The sequence below is a fragment of the Coturnix japonica genome, chromosome 1 (genome assembly GCF_054131305.1).
Source record: "Coturnix japonica strain WE chromosome 1, WE-NBRP24, whole genome shotgun sequence".
NCBI lineage: Eukaryota > Metazoa > Chordata > Aves > Galliformes > Phasianidae > Coturnix > Coturnix japonica.
In genome coordinates, this window is record NC_140663.1 from 18,320,341 (window position 1) to 18,339,915 (window position 19,575).

At 39.8% G+C, this 19,575-nt stretch overlaps 1 protein-coding gene across 5 annotated transcripts in view; it reads left to right on the forward strand.

Moving 5' to 3' along the window:
* The first annotated feature begins 1,462 nt into the window (after positions 1-1,462).
* Positions 1,463-19,575, forward strand: part of ZNF800 (zinc finger protein 800) — a 55,916-nt gene continuing 37,803 nt past the window's right edge. The window contains exons 1-6 of one of the 5 annotated variants that reach the window (XM_015852675.3): positions 1,463-1,544; positions 2,125-2,232; positions 4,177-4,272; positions 8,820-8,963; positions 11,540-13,295; positions 14,677-16,353. In XM_015852675.3, coding sequence (XP_015708161.2) covers positions 2,172-2,232; positions 4,177-4,272; positions 8,820-8,963; positions 11,540-13,295; position 14,677 — 2,058 coding nt within the window. In that variant the 5' untranslated portion in view covers positions 1,463-1,544; positions 2,125-2,171 and the 3' untranslated portion in view covers positions 14,678-16,353. Of the gene's footprint in view, positions 1,809-2,124; positions 2,233-4,176; positions 4,273-8,819; positions 8,964-11,539; positions 16,354-19,575 lie in introns of those variants that run through there. The other 4 variants (XM_032442719.2, XM_015852667.3, XM_032442718.2 and 1 more) reach the window with 4 other exon arrangements.

A 19,575-nucleotide genomic window follows, 5' to 3' on the forward strand; every position in this document is an offset into this window, starting at 1 on the left:
ACACGAGCTCCTTCCAGCTAGAAACAAATTGTAAGTATGACGGTTTAGATACAGATTCATACAAGCATGCAACACTGTCCACTTTCTTCCCGATTTTAAGATTAGGATACAAAGTTCTGAGTCGGCTTTTAAGCCGAAAGGATCCTCCTGTTACAACGCTTGTATCCAGTGGCACTAAAAGAATAGAAGGTGATCTTATTTCCAACCAGCCATTGACCTCTCCCAGGAGGTGGGGGATGTTAACTCTCTAAGTTTATTACTTTTTGGGCAAGTGCTGCTGTCGGTGGGCAGACGCACAGGAAGGAGTTGAGGGCTGCGCTCTTGGCACTTTGTTACCCATGAGTAGTGCTTTGTGCGGGCTGAACCCAGAGATACGTTTGGGTGGAGTTCAACCTTTTTCCTGTCTGCGTGAAAGTAGCAGAGCTCGGGATGTAGCCAAACTCATCAAGATAAGAGCACTTCTGGATGTACACCAAGACCCGTCTTTGAATGAGTTGCGTGAAGGCTTCAGCTGATGTCTGCTGGGATCCTTCCAGACACGAGGCTGCTCAAACTATTCTCCAAAGCGTAGGGTGAATCAAGTTCTTTAATCAAAGCCCAAAAGGACTTCACAGGGTTTGAATTTTGCCTCATGGTGCTCCAGAAACAGACGAGTTAATGGTGAAATAGATACCTGCATTTAATAAGAAGCCTGCACTGCTTACACGTGGTGGCTGGAGATGGCAAAAACTCCCAAAGGCTGATGTGAGGAACAGCGTGAACGAGGCATGGTATGGGCAGCAGGTCTGACTCTGAGCTCTGTCTGAAGCCGTGAATCCTGTCTCCACTGTGCAGCAATGCCACCACAAGCCGAGGTCTGACCCGTCATCTCCACGGCGGTACCATCCCTCAGCGATTTTCCTGTCACGACGCGTTTACTCCTTGCGTTTCCTAACAAGTGATCTTTCTTACTTCAAGGAAGGTCTGACAAACTTCTTTCGTTAATTAGCACCATATTCCATTCTCCACTTGCCGCACTTTGGATCGCACTGGCGGAAACCTCTCAGCGAACTTCCAAGCGTGGAAAACACCGATTCGTCCTTCTTCGTGGCAGCTCTGCCACAACAGCCTTTTTCAAACGACCCGGGCCAGGCTGCCACAGGGCAGCGGCACCACCGCATTCCGGACGGTGGCACGGCACAGCACGGCATAGCACGGCACGGCACAGCATGGCACAGCATAGCACAGCATAGCACGGCACAGCACGGCATAGCACAGCACAGCATAGCACGGCATAGCACGGCACAGCATAGCACAGCACGGCATAGCACAGCACAGCACGGCATAGCACGGCACAGCACAGCACGGCACCTGTGCGGCACGGGCGGGGGAGCGGCGGGCGAGGCGCCTGCGCACTGTGCTCCGCGCGGCCCCTCGCCGCCACGGCCGCAGTCACTTCCTGCCCCTGTGCCCATCCGGCTCCGGGGTCAGCGGCCGCCGCTCTGGCGGGACAGGGGCGAATAAAGTGGAGTTCGGGGCGGGGTTGGCCGGCCGTTCGCTCCCAGGTAGGGGACGATGAGCGGCGGTCCCGCTGCGGTCCGCCCGCCGCTCCCTGCCGCTGCCGCCGGTGGCGTTGGGCGCCCGCTGTCACCTGCCGCCCGCCCGTCCCTCCCTCCTTCTCTCTTTCCCTCCCTCTCTCTCTCCCTGCGGCTGGCGCGTGGCGGCCCGGCGGGCTCATTCGGCCGCGGCTCCGCTGTCCTCGCTCTGCTCCGTTCCTTCTCGCCCGGCCCGGCGCGGTTCCGCTCCCTCCGTCGCGCGGGAGTTGCGAGGTGGTGGCGGCGAGGAGCGGCGCGGGGCTGCGAGCGCGGCTGAGCGGGGAGAAGGAGGGAGGGAGGGAGGGAGGAAGGGCGGCGGGGCGACCGAGGCGCAGGTGGCGGCGGGCGCGGGGCTGGAGCGGGCCGGGCCGGGCCGCGCGGGAGCGGCGGCGCCGTGAGCTCCGGGAGAGACGCCGCGAACAATGGAAGGGCCGAGAGACGGGGGCCGGCCGCGGAACTCGGCGTTGGCGCTTTCGGAGCGCTCCGCGGAGCTGACGGCTGTGTGTGTGTGTGTGTGTGTGTGTGTGTGTGTCTGTGCTCGTTTCGGCAGGAGCGAGACGCTGCATGTAGAAGGACCGTGGGTCGTGCGCACCGAAAATGCCTCTGCGGGACAAGTGCTGTCAGACGGATCATCACCACCACGGCTGCTGCGAGCCAGGTACGGAGCTGGGGGAGCGCGGGGGTGGCGGCCGTGCGTCGTCGGGGGGCGGCCGGGGTGTGCGGCGTTAGCGGATGCTGCTGGAGCTGTCCTGCCGTAGCTTCCAGCTGTCATGGTTAACATGGGGTAACTCCTCGGGTCCCGTGGGGTGCCTCGTTGTAACTCGTGGCTCCAGGTGGGCACTGTGAGTGGCGGTCAGAGGCAGGCCAGGAAACGCGTACAAACTCCAAGTGTTCTTATTCCACTTCTCTTGGTCTGACCTCGGTTTCTTTTCTTGTTAAGTGCTGTTTCTGGCAATCTCTTGCGTCCTTTATTTTGTCCTTCTGATGGTGAGCTCTGATGAAGACAAGGATCTTCTTGTCAAGCAGGGGAAAAAACCCTGAAAGTCCTAAACCTCCTGTGTGCATCCCACTGCTGTGTGATATGGGAGAGGCTGCCAGTAGAAAGTGCTTAAAAGTTTCAGCCGGCTCGCTTGTTTTTCTGTAATTGTTATGCCTGCAGTTACAATTGGTAGCCTAAGAGGAAACTTGGTTCCTTTCTTCTTCCCTTAATGTAGAATTTGTTATTTGGATGCTTTCGCTTGCGTTTGGAAAAGAAAGGCATCTGTTTTTGGAATTAGTACTTGAAAGTCTGCGTGTGGCAGCTTGATAATACTCCTTTAATTAAGTGTAATTTGAGAGAAGGTACTGTTCAGTTAGGAGAAATGCTTTTTGTGTTTAGGATGAAATGGCTTTGAGTTGTTCTCATGTTTTCTAAAGGCTGAAATACTTTCCTTGCCCTACAAATAACCGTGATGTGTGATGCCTGCTTGGTGTATGTCACTCCTTGATGTCAGTGGCTGTTGCATATGCATGTTAGGGGCGGTATGCAACTCAAAGTACACTATTTTGAAGAGGATGGAGTGGGCTAGTAGGATACAATATGTCATTGTGTTAGAAATCCCTAAACGATTAGCTGATTTGTAATGGTTGTTATGTGTTCATATATAACAGTATATTAGGGGGCCACAGTTGCGTGGAGTGTTCATTTTGTCATTCCTTTCTTAGACTGCTTTTTCTTTCTGATATTCTTTTCAGCTTGAATTTACTTATATAACCTTACACCCCGCATTTAGGCTATTCACAGTTAGTAAACCTTAATAGTTTTACACGATGCTGTTAGTGCTCTTTGCTAATTAAATAAATTTCTTAGAGATGTTTTGTGTTGCCATTAGAAACAGAGACCTGAAAATGGGCTGCCTTATGGAATGAGTAATGGAGGAGGCAATGGAGGAGCTACAAGTTTAATTCTGTTAATAACAAAGATGAGTTATCAGGTGATTTTTTGCAAACTTATGCTTGAATAACTGCTGGCATCCCTGTAAGTTTGGTATTCCAACTGAGCAAAGGTTGGTTTATGAATAGGTAGCAATGGAGTGCTGTTAATTCTGTGTGCGTGAGCACTGTGTATCACAGTAAGTCATAGTCTTTCTGCTGGGTAAATCTTATAGTAGGTTTTATGAAGATTCCAATGTAGCATGAGATTTCAAATTGCTCCTTTTGCAGTTTGCTTGAACCAAAAGCATTTTTTGAGTGTAGTTTTGTTGGTGAAAACTATTATGGTATCTGTCTTTGGACCGTACTAGTTAGATATACCTGTGCTTTATTCTGATCATGGTGGAATGGATGTGAGTTCAGGGTGTAGTGCCAGCACTGAATGTGGTACGTTCAGCAGAGATGTGGTATTTGATAGTTTTTTGTACATCTGTTTTGTTGTTTTGGTTTAAATGATGGGAGTCAGGTAGGCAGTTTTGGGGAATAGCTTTAATTGATGGAAACTTCTGATGAGTCTGCATGGTTTTGTATGTTTATGTTTGATACACACAGCTTTGAATGCTTTCTTGGTTTGACTAATCAGAAAATGACTCATTATCTCAAATGACTTTTTATCTTTTATGTGTTTCAGTGCATATACTGGAACCTGGTGATCCTCCATTATTACAGCAGCCTCTGCAAACATCAAAGTCTGGTATTCAACAAATCATTGAGTGTTTTCGATCAGGTATGAAGCCTTGATTTAACTCCTAGAAAAGTTTATTATCTTGTTATAACAGTTATTAATTTAGGGTATACTTAGTGCATGTTTAAACAAAACAAAAAACCAACACCTGACCTTCTACATACTTGCAGAATATTTGTAGGTTTTTGGTATTAACTGGTATTTCTTGTTTGGATTTTCACGTACACTGGTCAAGGTATCAGGTATCTGGTTCTACCCTTCTGATGTGGCAAAGCAAACTTAGAGCAAGAACATCGAGCTTGTTCTTGTCAAGCAGTTACGTAAAAAGATTTATATAAAACAGCAGAGCTTTATGTATATGAAATAGGTGTTTCACATAGAAGTCATTGCTGACATGCAATGTGGTGTGTGTCTGCTCTGAGTCTCGTAGAATGACACAGTATTTTGTATGTTCTCTACCTGCATTTAAAAACTTTGTACAAAAAAAGGAAAACTGGATATGAGAGTCACCACTTGCAGTCTTATTTATACATGTGAGTGAATGAAATTGACGTAAAGCTTCAAATATGTGTGGCAGGCCTCTTTGACTTGAAGCAGGTTAATGGTATTTCAGTTGTGTCTCGCTCCAATTTAGGAGTGAGGCAAAGGTTCTTTTGATAATGTTATGCCCGGCGTGAGATTAAGAAGAAGAGCATTCAAATGTTGATCCGACCAGTTTATTGGAAATAATAGACAATTGAGGGGATGGGGAAGGGAGAGCGATGAAATATCAAAATTAGGGTGATGGGGAAGGGAAAGTAGGTGATAGAAAAAGGTAGAAAAGAGCAAGAATTACGTTAAAGCGGGGAATAGTCACCTCCTGGATGCAGCAGCGTCCCGTAGCACGTTGTTAACGTTGGTCCGGGGCAAAATAAGAGTAGGGGAGAGCAGCAGCAGAGTAGCAGGCCACAAGCAGCAGATCGGTGCGGCGCAGAGAAGATGGTCAGAGTGCCATGGTCTTAAGAAGCAGAGTCTCGGGCAGAGAGGTCTCACAGAAGCGGAGTCTCGGGCAGCGAGGTCCCACAGAGCAGAGTCTCGAGCAGCAATCCCGGAAGAGACAGTAGGCAGCAGTAGGACAGCGGTGGAGGGATCTGAGGTCAGATACCTAGAAACCTAAAAGGTTCTTCAGCATGCAGGCATCTTCTTCAGAGGCATTCATGTAGAGAGGCATCTGATGACAGAAAAACCTCCTTGTTTCCGTAGTGAGACATCTGGTGTCAGAAAACCTCCTTGTTTCCGTAGTGAGGCATCTGGTATCAGAAAACTCAAATTTGGGGTTTGTACATGCACTTTTTATCCTTCTTCTTCCCAGCTTTCGTGACATTTCTGGAAGGCTCGGGTCAGAGTCATGTGAATTCCTTGGAGATGGCCATCTTCCTTTAGATAGGCCCACACAAAAAGACCACTTTAGGGCCATTAATCAGCATCTTATCTCTCTTTTGTAGCTCCCAGACTTGTCCATCTGTTGAACAAAGGGATTTCTCGAACCTTGGTTCCTGTGTGTCTCAGACAAAGGGAGTCCTGGAACCTTGGCCAGGACTTGCCTGAACTTGTCCATTTCAGCAAACTTTGAGACAGTAATGTAAAAAGCATGGCCTCTTACAAATTGGCACTAGCACAAACTGCAAGTAGTCTGCCTCAAGGCAGCTTCCAGATTGTCCTTTCTGGCATTTGTTAAATTGATACTTACCTTGTTGTCTTCAGGGCAGTTGGACAGAAGGCAAAGTGACTTGGGCCAAGATTTTACAAGTTAGTCTTGAACACACAGCTTTCCATTTTGCTAAGGAGCCTTTTTGATTTCTACAGTAACCTTAAAGAAATAGATGTTAAAGCCATAACCATGAAAGCAGTCTTAGCAGAAGGTTTCTCCAGTAGTACGGAGCATTAAGGATAACAAAATAATTAGTAACTCCTTTCTAATTGTGTTAGATTCAAATATAACAAAATATAATATAGTAATCAATGTTCTTATATGACTTATAGAATGAATAACAGAATGGCCTGGGTTGAAAAGGACTGTAATGATCTTCTAGTTTCAACCAGCGATGTGCAGGGTTGCCAACCAACAGACCAGACTGCCCAGCGCCACATCCAGACTGGCCTTGAAGTTCTGGAGCTCTATAATGCTGTTATGGAATAGAATGTTCTCCTATGAGAAAGTGAACTGCTGAGATTTTTCTGAGAAGTGAAATTGCTTGCTGAGGGCCTAACCTTGGCTGGTTCTGCCAAAGGATTGTTTGCAGTGTCTGATACTCTGTAGCAGTTTCTTTGACAGTGATGCTTTTCTGTCACCTACATCTACAGCTGTTAATATAACTCAGTGAAGTACTGCTTGCCCCAGTGAAATGAAACTATAAAATAAAGCTCCAGTAAATTGGAGGATGCATATGCTAGCAGAAAACTGACTGCTCCTTGCCACAATCAGTAGTTGGTGTGGAATGTGCAGATGCTTGCTCTTTCTCTGCTTGATGAGTCAACAAAACCAGTGGATGTTTTAACTTATTTTCTGTTCCTGTGAGTTTGTGAAGGTCTATTGTATAATTCAGAAGGACCCATTAATAAAAATAATAAGTAATTAACTTTTATGAGAAGCTGCGTGATCACATAAGAAAGATTTGAAGCCAGAGGAACCACTGCATTGTCTAGTCTGACTTCTAGTATAAGTCCTTAAAATTCTTCAGACTGATAGTCTGAATTAGACAGCACTAGAGTACTGAGTGGAAAAGAATGAACTCATAATGAAATGAGAGAGGGGTGGGAAAGAGGGATTGATGTATCTCCTTGATTAGGAAAGAGAGATAAATTAGATGTTTTTTTTTCATTTGAGGAGGGTAGTTGTGCCTAGGACATGCACTGATAGCACAAGTCAAGTTTTATTTCATGGTGTGCTGTCACCAAGCTTGAGGCCTTTTATTTGGATTACAAGTAGTGACTTATTGGAATTCCATCTATGTGGAGCACATTCAGTTCTGTTCAGCTGGGTTTTCGTCAGTTAACAAATTCTCAAATTTGGTTACCAAGTTCTCAAACTTGTTTTTTTGTTGTTTTTTTTTTTAATAAATACAAGTATTTTTCCAGTGGTTTGTTGTCTGCAGGTCAGATGAAGATGAGGCTGGTAATGCTTGAGTAACAAGCAGCAAGAGGAAAGGACAAGGACATAGGGCAGTGGGCCCAGGAAAGGCATAGGCAGAGAAAAAAATTGGATGGTAGCATCAGATAGTCAAATTTGGTTCCTGGTTTTAAGCAACTGAGGAAGGTATTGTGCTTTACTAAAATGCAGTTATAAAAAGATTTGTAGCACTATTATTAGACCAAGAGATAGAAAGCTAACTTGTTTATTCGCATCGAAAACCAATTATGGAATTATTTGTATTTGAACAAGATTTTTGTTTAGAACACAATTCTGCAGCATGACTAAGTTTGATCTTTAAATGGAATTCTTAATTGTCCACATTGACCAAAACCTTGAGCTTCTGCTTCAGCTGGAAGAATGTATCTTAATGCTATTTTTGTTGTTTCACAGTTATCTCTTGCATTGTTTCCGCTTTGCCAACTTTCATTATAGTTTTGCTGTTTTGACTAATTTAGATTAATTTTGTTTTGTTCCTGTATTAAGAATCAAGTTAGGGCTATTAGCTGAATTTGTTTAGCCAGCGTTTCCTTCTGGTTTGGCGTGGTAAGTATTCATCATTCAGTAATTCATTGCTAATTGTGGACATTATGTTCATAGTGTTAGCAAGATGTGAAATGAAGGAATGGATTTGAAGTGTAACGCTAACAATTAAAAGAAGAAAAGCTTAAGCGAGGCAGGAGCTGGAATGCACCTACAGTGCAAGACCAAACTTCTTTTCCTTGTGGGTTTAGAGTTCTTATTTTTGAATATACAATGTACATGTATAAAGTAGTCTGGAAAGCCTGCACGTTTTATTGAGCAGAAAATTTTGTTTTAACAGAAAATTTTCTGAGTTATTTTATTCCTTTTGCAGGCTTGAAAATGTCTCCAGTTCTGTTTTCTTCTATAAGCGTGATCACCTTCATCTTGTATCACATGCCTAGATGTAGTAGCACTGACGTTAGCTCTTTGTGTTTCACTCCATGCTCTGTAGTTTTTGTTTTTTTTTCTCTTTCCTGTTAATTTATTATGTGAAATAGCTGTATATTTATTGCTTCCTTAACATGAGGAGCTTTTTTAAATGCTCTAAGTACTTATTCTCTTTTCTTCAGAAACTGTCTTACAGCAACCAGACATTGCACCATGGAATCCCTGTTAACGTTAGCTGTTGGTTTTGATCCAAGTCATCATTCTATTAGTTCACTGTAAACTGTAATGTGTGTAAACCATAATTTTTATGTATTTATTTCAAACTAGGCTTGTTTTCATAATGGAATTTGGAGTGCGTATCACAAACTGTGCAGTGAAATAGCATTAAAGCAAGATGAAATGCTGATGTGGTGGTTGTGTTGTAAAATGCTTTTGTTTTCATGTAATGTTGTGAGTTAAAAAAAAGAACAGAAAACCTTCCTTAAGTATAATGTTTCTTTTCTTACAGGAACTAAACAACTTAAGCATATCTTGTTGAAAGATGTGGACACCATTTTTGAGTGTAAATTGTGCCGGAGTCTCTTCAGGGGATTACCAAATTTAATTACTCATAAAAAGTTTTATTGTCCTCCAAGTCTTCAGATGGATGATAGTAAGTTGGCCTAATCGTACTATCTAATAAAGCCACCTGAAATTGAGAACCTTTGTGGTAGAAAACAAGCTACAGCATTAAATGAATACGCATTAACAGCGCAAACCCATATTCTTGTCATAGTTTATATTATAAGTCCAATGTTTTAATGAAAGGTCATTGTTAATGATTTTTAATTCTTCTGCTTTTTCTTTGTTTTTTCTTCTTTTTATTATGAAAGATAATGAAAAGTCAAAATGGGAAGCTGAATCTCATAGAAACGCTTGAAGCTAAGCAGACATTTTTGTTTTATATCAGTAGAATTCAAAGAGAGTTTGGCTGGATCATGTAGAGTGTTGTGGGTGTTGTATGTCATTTTCTTCCTGTACTTGGACAGTATTCGTTAATCTCAGATAAAATTCTTCATTGTTAGTCATGAAACAGACTGAAAAAAATCACTCTTTTTGAAGAGTTTTTCTTCAGTTACACCATGTTTCTTTCTTACCACTACACCTCATTCTTCCCTCTGGGAACCAGTGAGAATGCTTGAGAACAGCGCAAGGCTGCACCAGGGAAAGTTCAGAATAGACACTAGGAAAAATTTATTTACGGTGAGGGTGGTCAAATATCTCTTATGCTTGGTAGACAATTAGTTGATGTTCCCAAGCCTGTCAGCGTTCAGGAGGCATTTGGACAATTCCCCTTAATGATATGCTTTAAATTTTGGTTAGCCCTGAAGTTTTCAGGCAGTTGGACTTGATGATCTTTGAAGGTCCCTTCCAACTGAACTATTATATATTCTTGTTGCATTTATGTGATCATGTCTAGCCCACTTTCTTTTTTGGAGAGAGTAAACTTTATTATTAAAAGTAATTAAAAGGAAAAAAACCCTATTTGCATTTAAAAAAAAAAGTATTAAAGATTCATTTCAAGTGATAATGATTTGCTAATCTTGGTAAAGCTGGATTGGGGAATGTGCCAGCATTCAAAGTGTTTTGTAAAGCTTTTTCTGTTATCTTAGTCATCCTTGTTGGCTTCATCAACATTGGTGTGATGGTGATTTTTAGATCCTTAGTTAGCATCTTTGTACCTCAACACGTCAAAACCTATGGAATTGTAAGTGTATGTGATTCAAATGCAGGAAAGACTGAGCGAAATAAGATTAACCTGAGTAAACTTCCAGCCTAGATGTTGACTAGCTTTCCTTTAATTGGCTGCTTGTCTGATACAGTTGACTGTTCACTAGGAAGGGTACAAATGAAAACAACAATGCTATGTACTCCAAATGAAAAGGATAATACTTAGATGCTCTGAATTAAGTTGCTGCCATGAAGGAGATATTCAAATCACTGTGGGGAATTTCAAATGGTATCATCTCAGTGCCTCACGCTTTTACATTAATGCGCTGGGGTTTTAGTTGTGCCAGGGCTGATGTGTAGCCTGCCATGCTGGAATCTAAATCACTGAACTTACTTGGCATTCAAAAACAGATTATTTTCTTTTAATCTCATTTTTCATTTCATAGTACACAACCTGTAGGGTTTCTGTCCAAAAATCAGGCAGTAAGATTATTGGTACTTTTGCTTTTAGAAAATGCATTACACATAACATCATTGCAGTAGCCAACAATGTAAATGGTTCAAAAGAACATTTGAACAAACTTTTCTGAGAATTAGTGTATTAAAACAATACTTCAAGGGCAAACTTACACTTGTGAAGTTTCCTTTTTTATTTATGCTAGTGAAGGAGAACCCCTGTATCATCATGGTTTGTTTTTTTTTTTTTTGTTTTGTTTTGGTTCTTTTTTTGCTTTTTTTTTGTAGTCTTTTCAGCTCACTGTCAGGGCAGACCACAGTGAGAACTTCTGGAAAAGCTCGGTGGGGTCATTTCTTGAAGTAAACTCACTGAATTGCTTTGAGAAATTAGTAGGACAAAGAAGATAAAATTCCAAAATGATACAGAATTTTTCTGTCCTTAAATTTATTACTCAAGTCTCTCAAGTGTTTTGGTACTCCTAACAGTTTTCACCGCCCCAGAAGTTAAGTTCTGTCTCATCTACCTCTGTCCTCATGCAATGCTCAGGTTACACAGGTGTTTCATTGGTTCTTAAGGACTGCTCAGAGTTCATGGCAAAGAGCTTGTTTTCAGAATTGGGTTCATTTATTGGGAATGCTTGTTTTCAACAGTTAGAAAATTGGTTTTTAGTTATACTTTGGACTTAGACTATGCTTGTTCTTAAGTGTGCAGCTTATGTCCTTAATTTTGCAATTGATACTGACTTCAAGAGAGCAATTTAATTTGAAGCAAACTAGTTTTTAGCTTAGGTGGCTTCTGCATTGCCGTACTGGAAGGCTGTAGTTCCACAATTGGCTTCTAGTAAAAGTGTCACTTATACTGATATAATAAAAAGGATCACTCAAAGCCTTTATGTATGAAAGATCAGAAGAATAGTAACAATTGTGCAAATTTGGTGTCTGAATTGATGTAGTGGTGGAAAGACACTTTGAGTTTTGTGAAACTTAATTCAAAATTGCCAAATAATTTAAAAATGTCTTTGCCTTTTTATTTATTTATTTATTCTTTCTTTCTTTTCCCAGACCTTCCAGATATAAATGATAAACAGAGTCAAGCCATAAGTGACCTCCTGGAAGCAATTTATCCAAGAGTAGATAAGCAAGAATATATAGTTAGATTAGAACCTATAGAAACAAATCAGAATGCTGTATTTCAGTACGTGTCAAGGACTAATAGCCCAGATGAGAGCACAGAAAACAGTAGTGCCCCTGATCAAGCTCCAGCACCAACGCAGGAACCCAGCACTGAACCACCCAAGGCTGTTTCAGCTCTGGCTCCGGTTGGGGAGACTGTGGAATTACCTCCTGCTGATCCTGTTATAAACAAGGTGACCCCTACTCCTGAAGAACAGCCTCCAGCAGTAACACCTGAAGTGGACTCTGTGGAAAATTCTGACTTTGGCCACCAGTTGATTTGTTGTCTCTGTAGAAAAGAATTTCATTCTAGACGCAGTGTACGCCGGCATATTAGAAAAGTACACAAAAAAAAGATGGAAGAGCTGAAGAAGTACATAGAAACAAAAAAGAAACCAAATCTGTGCTCCGCAAAAGGCCGAAATAAGAACGTTCTGGTAGCACTAGGTCGAAGTTGTCCTGTATGTTATAAATCATTTGCCACAAAAGCCAACGTAAGAAGGCATTTTGATGAAGTCCATAGAGGATTAAGAAGGGATTCCATTACTCCTGATATAGCTACAAAGCCTGGGCAACCTTTGTTCTTGGATACAGTTTCTGCTAAAAAATCTTTTAAGACCCGAAAACAAAAGTCGTCTTCAAAGGCTGAATACAATTTAACTGCATGCAAATGCCTTCTGTGCAAGAGAAAATATAGTTCACAAATAATGCTGAAAAGGCACATGCAAATTGTTCACAAGATAACTCTTTCTGGGAAGAACTCTAAAAGAGAGAAAGGACCCAACAATACTGCCAATGGAACAGAAATAAAACTAGAAGTTGAACCAGCAGATTCTGTAGAACCTTCACCCCCTTCCATCGCTCTTTCTCCACAGAATGAATTAAAGGGAACAAATCATTCAAATGAGAAAAAGAACACAACGTCAGCACAGAAAAATAAAGTTAAGCAGGACTCTGAAAACCCTAAATCAACCTCAAAGTCAACCACTAAACCAGCCTGTAAATCAACTACTAAATCAACTCCTAAGTCAACCAATGCATCTGCTGCAGGTGGCCAGCAAAAAACCAGGAAGCCAAAACTTTCAGCTGGCTTTGACTTCAAGCAGCTTTACTGTAAACTCTGTAAACGCCAATTTACTTCGAAACAGAACTTGACAAAGCACATTGAATTACATACAGATGGAAATAACATTTACGTTAAATACTACAGGTGTCCTCTCTGCTCTTATGAAACACGTCGCAAACGTGATGTGATAAGGCATATAACCGTAGTTCATAAAAAGTCGCCACGGTACCTTGGGAAAATAACTGCAAGTTTAGAAATTAGAGCAATAAAAAAGCCAATTGATCTTGTTCTAAATAAGGTGACAAAAAGAGGCCCTCAGAGGGATGAAACAAAACAGATTGGTTCAAAACACGATGTCACCTCTAATTCGCCCAATAAAAAGTACGAAGGAGCTGATGTTGGCATTGAAGTAAAAGTAACAAAAAACTTTTCTCTTCACCGATGCAATAAGTGTGGGAAAGCGTTTGCCAGAAAAGCTTTTCTAGAACATCATAAGAAAACACACAAGGCGAATGTATCTCATTCACCTGAAGAAAACAAAACCAAAGGCAGAAGTACAAGATCTAAAGCTGTTATCTGGTGAGGAAAATATAGTGTTTTGTCATTTCTTTTTCCCCAAACAAAACAGAAGCACTGCCTTTTATGTTCTGTTGTACATATATTGCCAAAAACATTATTGTTCCATAGATTTTATGGTTTAGCAGCTTAAATACTGTGATATATATCTGAATTGGTTCTTTTTTAAGGTTTTTTTTAAGTGTTTAGGAAGAGTTAATTTCTAAATTTATCATGGTAGGAAACTGGAGTAGAGTATAGATGAAGCTGTACCAAGTTGACTCTTTAAACTGCCTTAAGGCATCTATTGTAATCAAGCTAACATATGGACATTTCTAAAATAGCATGTTTTCAAATTATCAGTGCCTTTGGTTTATTAGATTAAGTTAGCCTGGTAACGAACATCTCGGTAACCTCACTGAAGAAGCACTAAAGGAATCACGATAAAAGCTATTGACAGAACATTTCTCTATGGACGTACTGGAATGATCATTTTATAAATATTTATAAATACTGTGTGTTGTCTGTGTTCTGTCCACAGAAAGACATAGAACAGCTTTTTTGAATGTAATTTGGATGCTTAATTTCTGTGGTTTAAAATGAGTTTGGGTTAGGTTCCTAAGGACACTTCTAAAATAGTCAGAATTAGGATTTGATCCTTCTAGTACTTATTTATATAAGCACAAGTTTGGAGACTTCTGGTGATTCATTTTTAAAAAGGTTTGAACCTGATATTTTTTGTTTTTTTTGCCTAAATATTTATACAAGTCTGGCCAAGAATTTCTGCCTCTACAGAACACTGGGTTTTGGTTTCTTTTTACACTTAGGGGATTTCTATATGTATTTTCTTAGTTTTCTGTTGCCTTCATATTAAGGATTAGAGATGGTCTGATTTTTAAGAGAACCTTTTAAAAAGGGAAATTATATACATAAGTGATAATTTTGTATTACGGAATGACTGAGTGATGCCTGAAGGTGTGGGGATTGTACAAAAATGGAACAGAGAGACATTACTGATATCTATATGGGCTTTTAACATCCGTATTCAGAAATATCCTTGTAGTGTATTTGGGGAAAAGAAAACCAAGCTATGTGTGCCTTATTCCATCTTTTTAACTCCAAAATGCTGTATCCTAGAAGGTAATTTGGTTTGAGTTTAGCTTCTGTAGTGAATTTCTACGGAGCAGTGTTAAAACATAATATGAAATATGCGTGACTTCCTAGCAAATCTGGGCTACATGGAATGGAACTTCAAAAAATGAGCTGAGCTAGACCTTGAGTTATGGTCTTTTGTAGTTTGATGGTAAATTAAAAATTTGAGCTTATACATAATTTATGTTGTGTAATTTAAAACAGGATTATGCTGGTAAATGCAAAGTATTAATTTATTCCCATTTCTTCTCAGATAGGTTCAAGTGATGTTCGGAAAATTTGGAGTTCATTTGCATGAAAAAGACTTTAATGTGGTGTTGGAACTGCTAATATCTTGATAATGGTACTATAAGGAGGAAAATCTTCACAAGCTGTTGTTTTTCTTACTAAATTACATCCATTCTGACTGCATGTTGTTAGACAGTGCCTCCTCCCAAAACACTTCTGTAGTTGAAATGCACTCATGCTTCTAAATTAGCTGTTAACTGTGCTTATCTCTATGCAGCTGTGGTTTGACATGAACTCTCTGAACTTAAAAAAACAGTACAGAGGCAACCTGACAAACAACAGCTTTGGAAGAAGACTTTTGTTCCTCATGTAGGAGGTTATCTTCAGAGAGCTCATCGTACTGTTCCTCCCTGGTAGTGCTAATGGATGAACAGCTCTGATTTTTTTTGTGATATCCTACTTTGGCAATTGTTATATACTGTTTTAAACTTATTACAAATGAATGTATAAGAGCAAACATGTAGTGTATATTGGCTGAATTGTACTAATTTTTAGTATTTGCCATAACATCAGTTTGTTCGTATAGACTAATTTCCCAGTTCTGGGACATTCTGAATTTCACTGTACTACAGTCGCTTCAAAGATGTCCATATCTTTTCCATCTGTGGTTCGTTGGACAACTTGATAAACATCTAGGATGTTTACAAGAATATCCACATTCCTCTATACTTTAATTTAAAAAAGAAAAAAAAAAAAATAATTATACAACAAGCACTTTAATGATAGTCGCAGTTTATTTTTTCAATTTATTTTTTGAAAGATCAACACACTAATGTTAATATGAAGGTAGTGAATATTTGTCGATGTGTTATAGACAGACAATCTGTGCACAACCACTTATAATATTAGTTTATTTCATTAAATATTAATAAAAAGGGAGGATAGTATGAGAGAAACTCCAAGTAATTTTTCTCTCGATGTGATAAATGACCACTATAGATAGAACTTGAATTTGTATAATTTGGAAATGGTTTAGATCCCTTTTATTTTGACCTTTTAACCAGGATTTTAGGAAGCCCGTTGCGTGGCTGCCATTATGGAATTCTTGGCAGCTTTCATGCAGCAGTGGTTTTGTTCTTTTGTATGTATGTTTGTTTGTTTGTTTTTTCTTTCTTTTTTTTTTTATGTTTTAGAGAATATTTTGTTTAGTGATTTGTGTCAAATTGCTACAATTTGCAAGGTACTGTACATCAGAAGAAATACCACGTCTTTTGTATGGGTTTACTCCCTTACTTAGGGAGGTGCCTCGTGTTCATATATACTTTTTGTATAAAATATATCTAAAATTGTTGATCACAAGATCAGAAGTAAAAATACTTTTATGGATAGAGAACTATTTGGCCCTGTTAGTGCATTGCTCTACAAGTACTGTGAATGGGAACTGGACTGTAGCTGTTGCTCAAAATGTTCTATATTGAATGTACATCTTTTGTTTGGATAAATGTACTGTATTTGGTTGAAAATAAAGCAGACTGGAAATCACTTTTAAGTGTGCATAAGCCGAAAGACGTTTTTGTAAACCTGGAGTATCTGTCATTCCACAATCAGAAAGTACAAGTTTTGTAAAGTTGACCCTCTGATCATTGAAACTAGTTGTTTGTAATATTCTGTTGTAATAAATGGTTTTCTTTTGATATTAAAAGTTTGGCACTTGTGGAGTGAGCGCTTCTCCACCTTATGGTTGACCCTTTGACACCGACTTTTTGTCATTTGTAAAGGTATCTGCTCTTTACTTACCCGATGATTGCTTTTACAGTCCTTCTAGAACAAAACTGGATACAGATATTGAAGGAGATAGGTTATGTGTTTACTTGTTACTAAGAGAATTGAGTTATCTAGCTTGCACTGTGAATTGTGTTGGTGGCCAGAGAATGTTAACTCTTCATGTGATTGGAATTTAAGATCTGCCATAATTGTAGCTTATTCTTCTGGAAAGAAAGAACTTCTTCTAAGTGCAATTTAAATGATATTCCTGAATGCCTACAGGTTGAGACTGAGAAGTTAAAATGCTGGAGTAGTGATAGAATAACAGTTCATTTCTCAGCTGATCTGTGTGGTTTCTGTGGTCTGTTCTGGATATGTGAGCAGTCTGCATCTTGAAATTCTAGAAGGTAAAGTTATAGGTGTTTCAAAGAAGCTTTCTGCAAAAGGATCTCCAGTTCTGCATCTGTATGGAAAAATCGTTTTGTTCCACTTGAGATTGTGAATAGTGTATTTCCTTTTGAAGATGTAGCTTAATAATTAGCAATTGCCACACCGTTTGTTTTTTTTTTTTAAATAATTAAATTAAATCTTCCATTAAGTTAAATCTGCTGCAAAGCTCTTTTGATGCACGAGTCTCCTTTCTGTCTTGTGGATTAGGTTTGCAGTGAGGAAAATGAATGCAAGTATGATAGACTTGTTCAAATCAGTGATTTAAAAATATATATTTATCGTTTTATGCAGCTAACTTGAATGGGGGGAGAAAAAAGGGGAGGGGGAAGGGTTGCTGATTGCTTTTTTTCTGACAAATCCTGAAAATTTATGATAGAGTTCTGGATATAATCCAGATCTATGTGGGGATTTATAGGTGGGGTTTTGTGTGAACATATGAGGATATCAGTTGTTAGTTAGGATGTACTCTTGCATGGGTTTGCTCATTGATGAGATAAGTTGGTTTGTCTTTTGTTGCTTTTAATAGCAAAAGATAAATGTGAACTGTCCAGTGTGCTGGACATAAGGCTGAGTCTTGTTAAACAGTTTTATATTCAGAATGGATTTGGTATACAGTATGGAAAATTTTGAGGCTGTTCTAAATGTTTTGTATGGAAGATGATACTGAAAAATAACTTTTTTTAAAAGTAATTCTTGTGTTTTCTAATGCCAAGGCTTTGAGAGGCCAGCTCAAATGTCAAATTGATGTGAAATTGTGCATAACCAGCAAGTGAAACTCACACTTGATGACACTTGCTGAAATTCTCAGTCTAGTAGAACTCTGACTTCTAACTCTAAACCACCTTTTGATTAGTTAATCTTCAGTTAGCTGAAGACGTCCTTCTTATTAACGGTTGGACTGGATGATCTTTTAGGTCTTTTCTAACCTTGGTGATTCTGTGATTATTGGTTTTCATTTTTTATGTTTTTAATTTTGGAGTGTTTTCTCCTACTTCACTTGCCTTTTCTCTCTGAAATCTCAGTTTGCAGGGTTTAAAATCCCCGTAGTATTTGGTTCACTCAGTTTTAGGAGAGAATTAAGTTGTAGCTGAGATAGTTGATGGTCATTGTCACCATTTGTGTTTTGCTGGATTCCAGTGAGATGGAACTGAAGCTGCCACACACAGGATTTGTCTGACTAGTCAAATGCTTGAAGTACTTTGGAAAGGGGCGACTGGTTTTGATTGCTTGTTTTAAGAACCTGTGGATAGATATTTTATGTTTCACTTTTGCTGAATAGTAAATTACAGTAATTGGATAACCACAGATGTAGATATGTGTGTTAGTTGAGAGATGAGTAATAGAAAGGAAATTAAGTTGCTTATTTGGATATCCAAGAATTTAGATACTTCTTATAGAAACAAGTCTGTTGTGCTATGAGTTGGAGCAGTAGATTACTCCTTTACACTTAAAAGTCACAATCGCATGATGTGATAGTTTCCCTTTCTGATTCTATCTTCATTTTTCCTTTTCTGCTACTTTGACTCATTTCCATTGTTCTGAGATTCCAGTGTTTTGCTTGTATCATTCAGAAATCACTAAAGATTATTAGCTACGCCTATTCCATTAGATAATTACGGATTTGTTTTTATAGCTTTCAGAATTTACTTTTATTGTGATTTATGTTGTGAGATTTAAGCATGGAACCTAGTAATGTGATATAAATTAGGGCTTTTGTTTTAATGTTAGGGAGTCATCAGAGCGATTAACTTGTCTCCATGTTTTCCTACATCATTACAGCTGTACAAGTCAGCTTTTGTTTTAGTAGGCCAGGAGAGTAAATGTGTTGAAAGCAGATTTTGAGAGTGAAGATCTTGGGAGAAAGACAGAGGGGTGTTATGATAAAGACTGTTATAAGGACAATAGGGAAGAAATAATTTAAATTGGTTTTAAGCCAGTAGTCTGGATCACCAGTGGGAGACCTTAGTAATTGTTGAAGAACCCCCGCTGTTTGTACAAGCAAGGAGATCTTCACGATCTTCTCTAAGGACTGCTGTGTAGGTATAGAGGTTTTGTACCCATACTCAAAGAGAGTGGAGAGGAAGTGAATTATGTGGAATACTTTTCAGTTTCCTTTTGTTTTGAGCTTGCTTTCTGGTACGCCACAGTTATAGTCCTGAAGTGGTAATTCAAGTGGAATGTAATTTGAGAAGTTATGATTGCCTGAGTTCAGCGATCCCTTGGGGGATTGGAAAGATATTGGTAATCTTAATAAAAATGTTGTGTGCTTGGAACAATATCTGCAATGAGGAAACAATATCATTGACTTCGGAGGACATAGTGGGAAATAAAGATAGCCTGAGCCTTTGATAGTACATAAGGCCAAATACATTTTTCTTCAAAATAGATTAAACTATGAACTATTTCTCTGTGTTGCCCGGAGCGATGCTGACAAGGTTGTGTAGACTGAATGATGGAAGAGGGTGTGCTGTTTTATCTCTAGGAGTGGATTTCATAGTGCTTTTACCTCAGTTAGGGGTGAGATGGGAGTTCTTTGCATCAGCGATTCATTGTGCTGAATATTGGCGCCTGGTAATACTGGTAGTCTGTGGTTGTAGTGGTGGTTTTCCTGCCATGTGAATCTAAGGAAGCTCTGATTTACCTGGTCTGACTTCTCAGCACCAAGCTGTTCGTTCAGCTCTGTTGGCTGAACAGGGTTTGCTTTTCCACC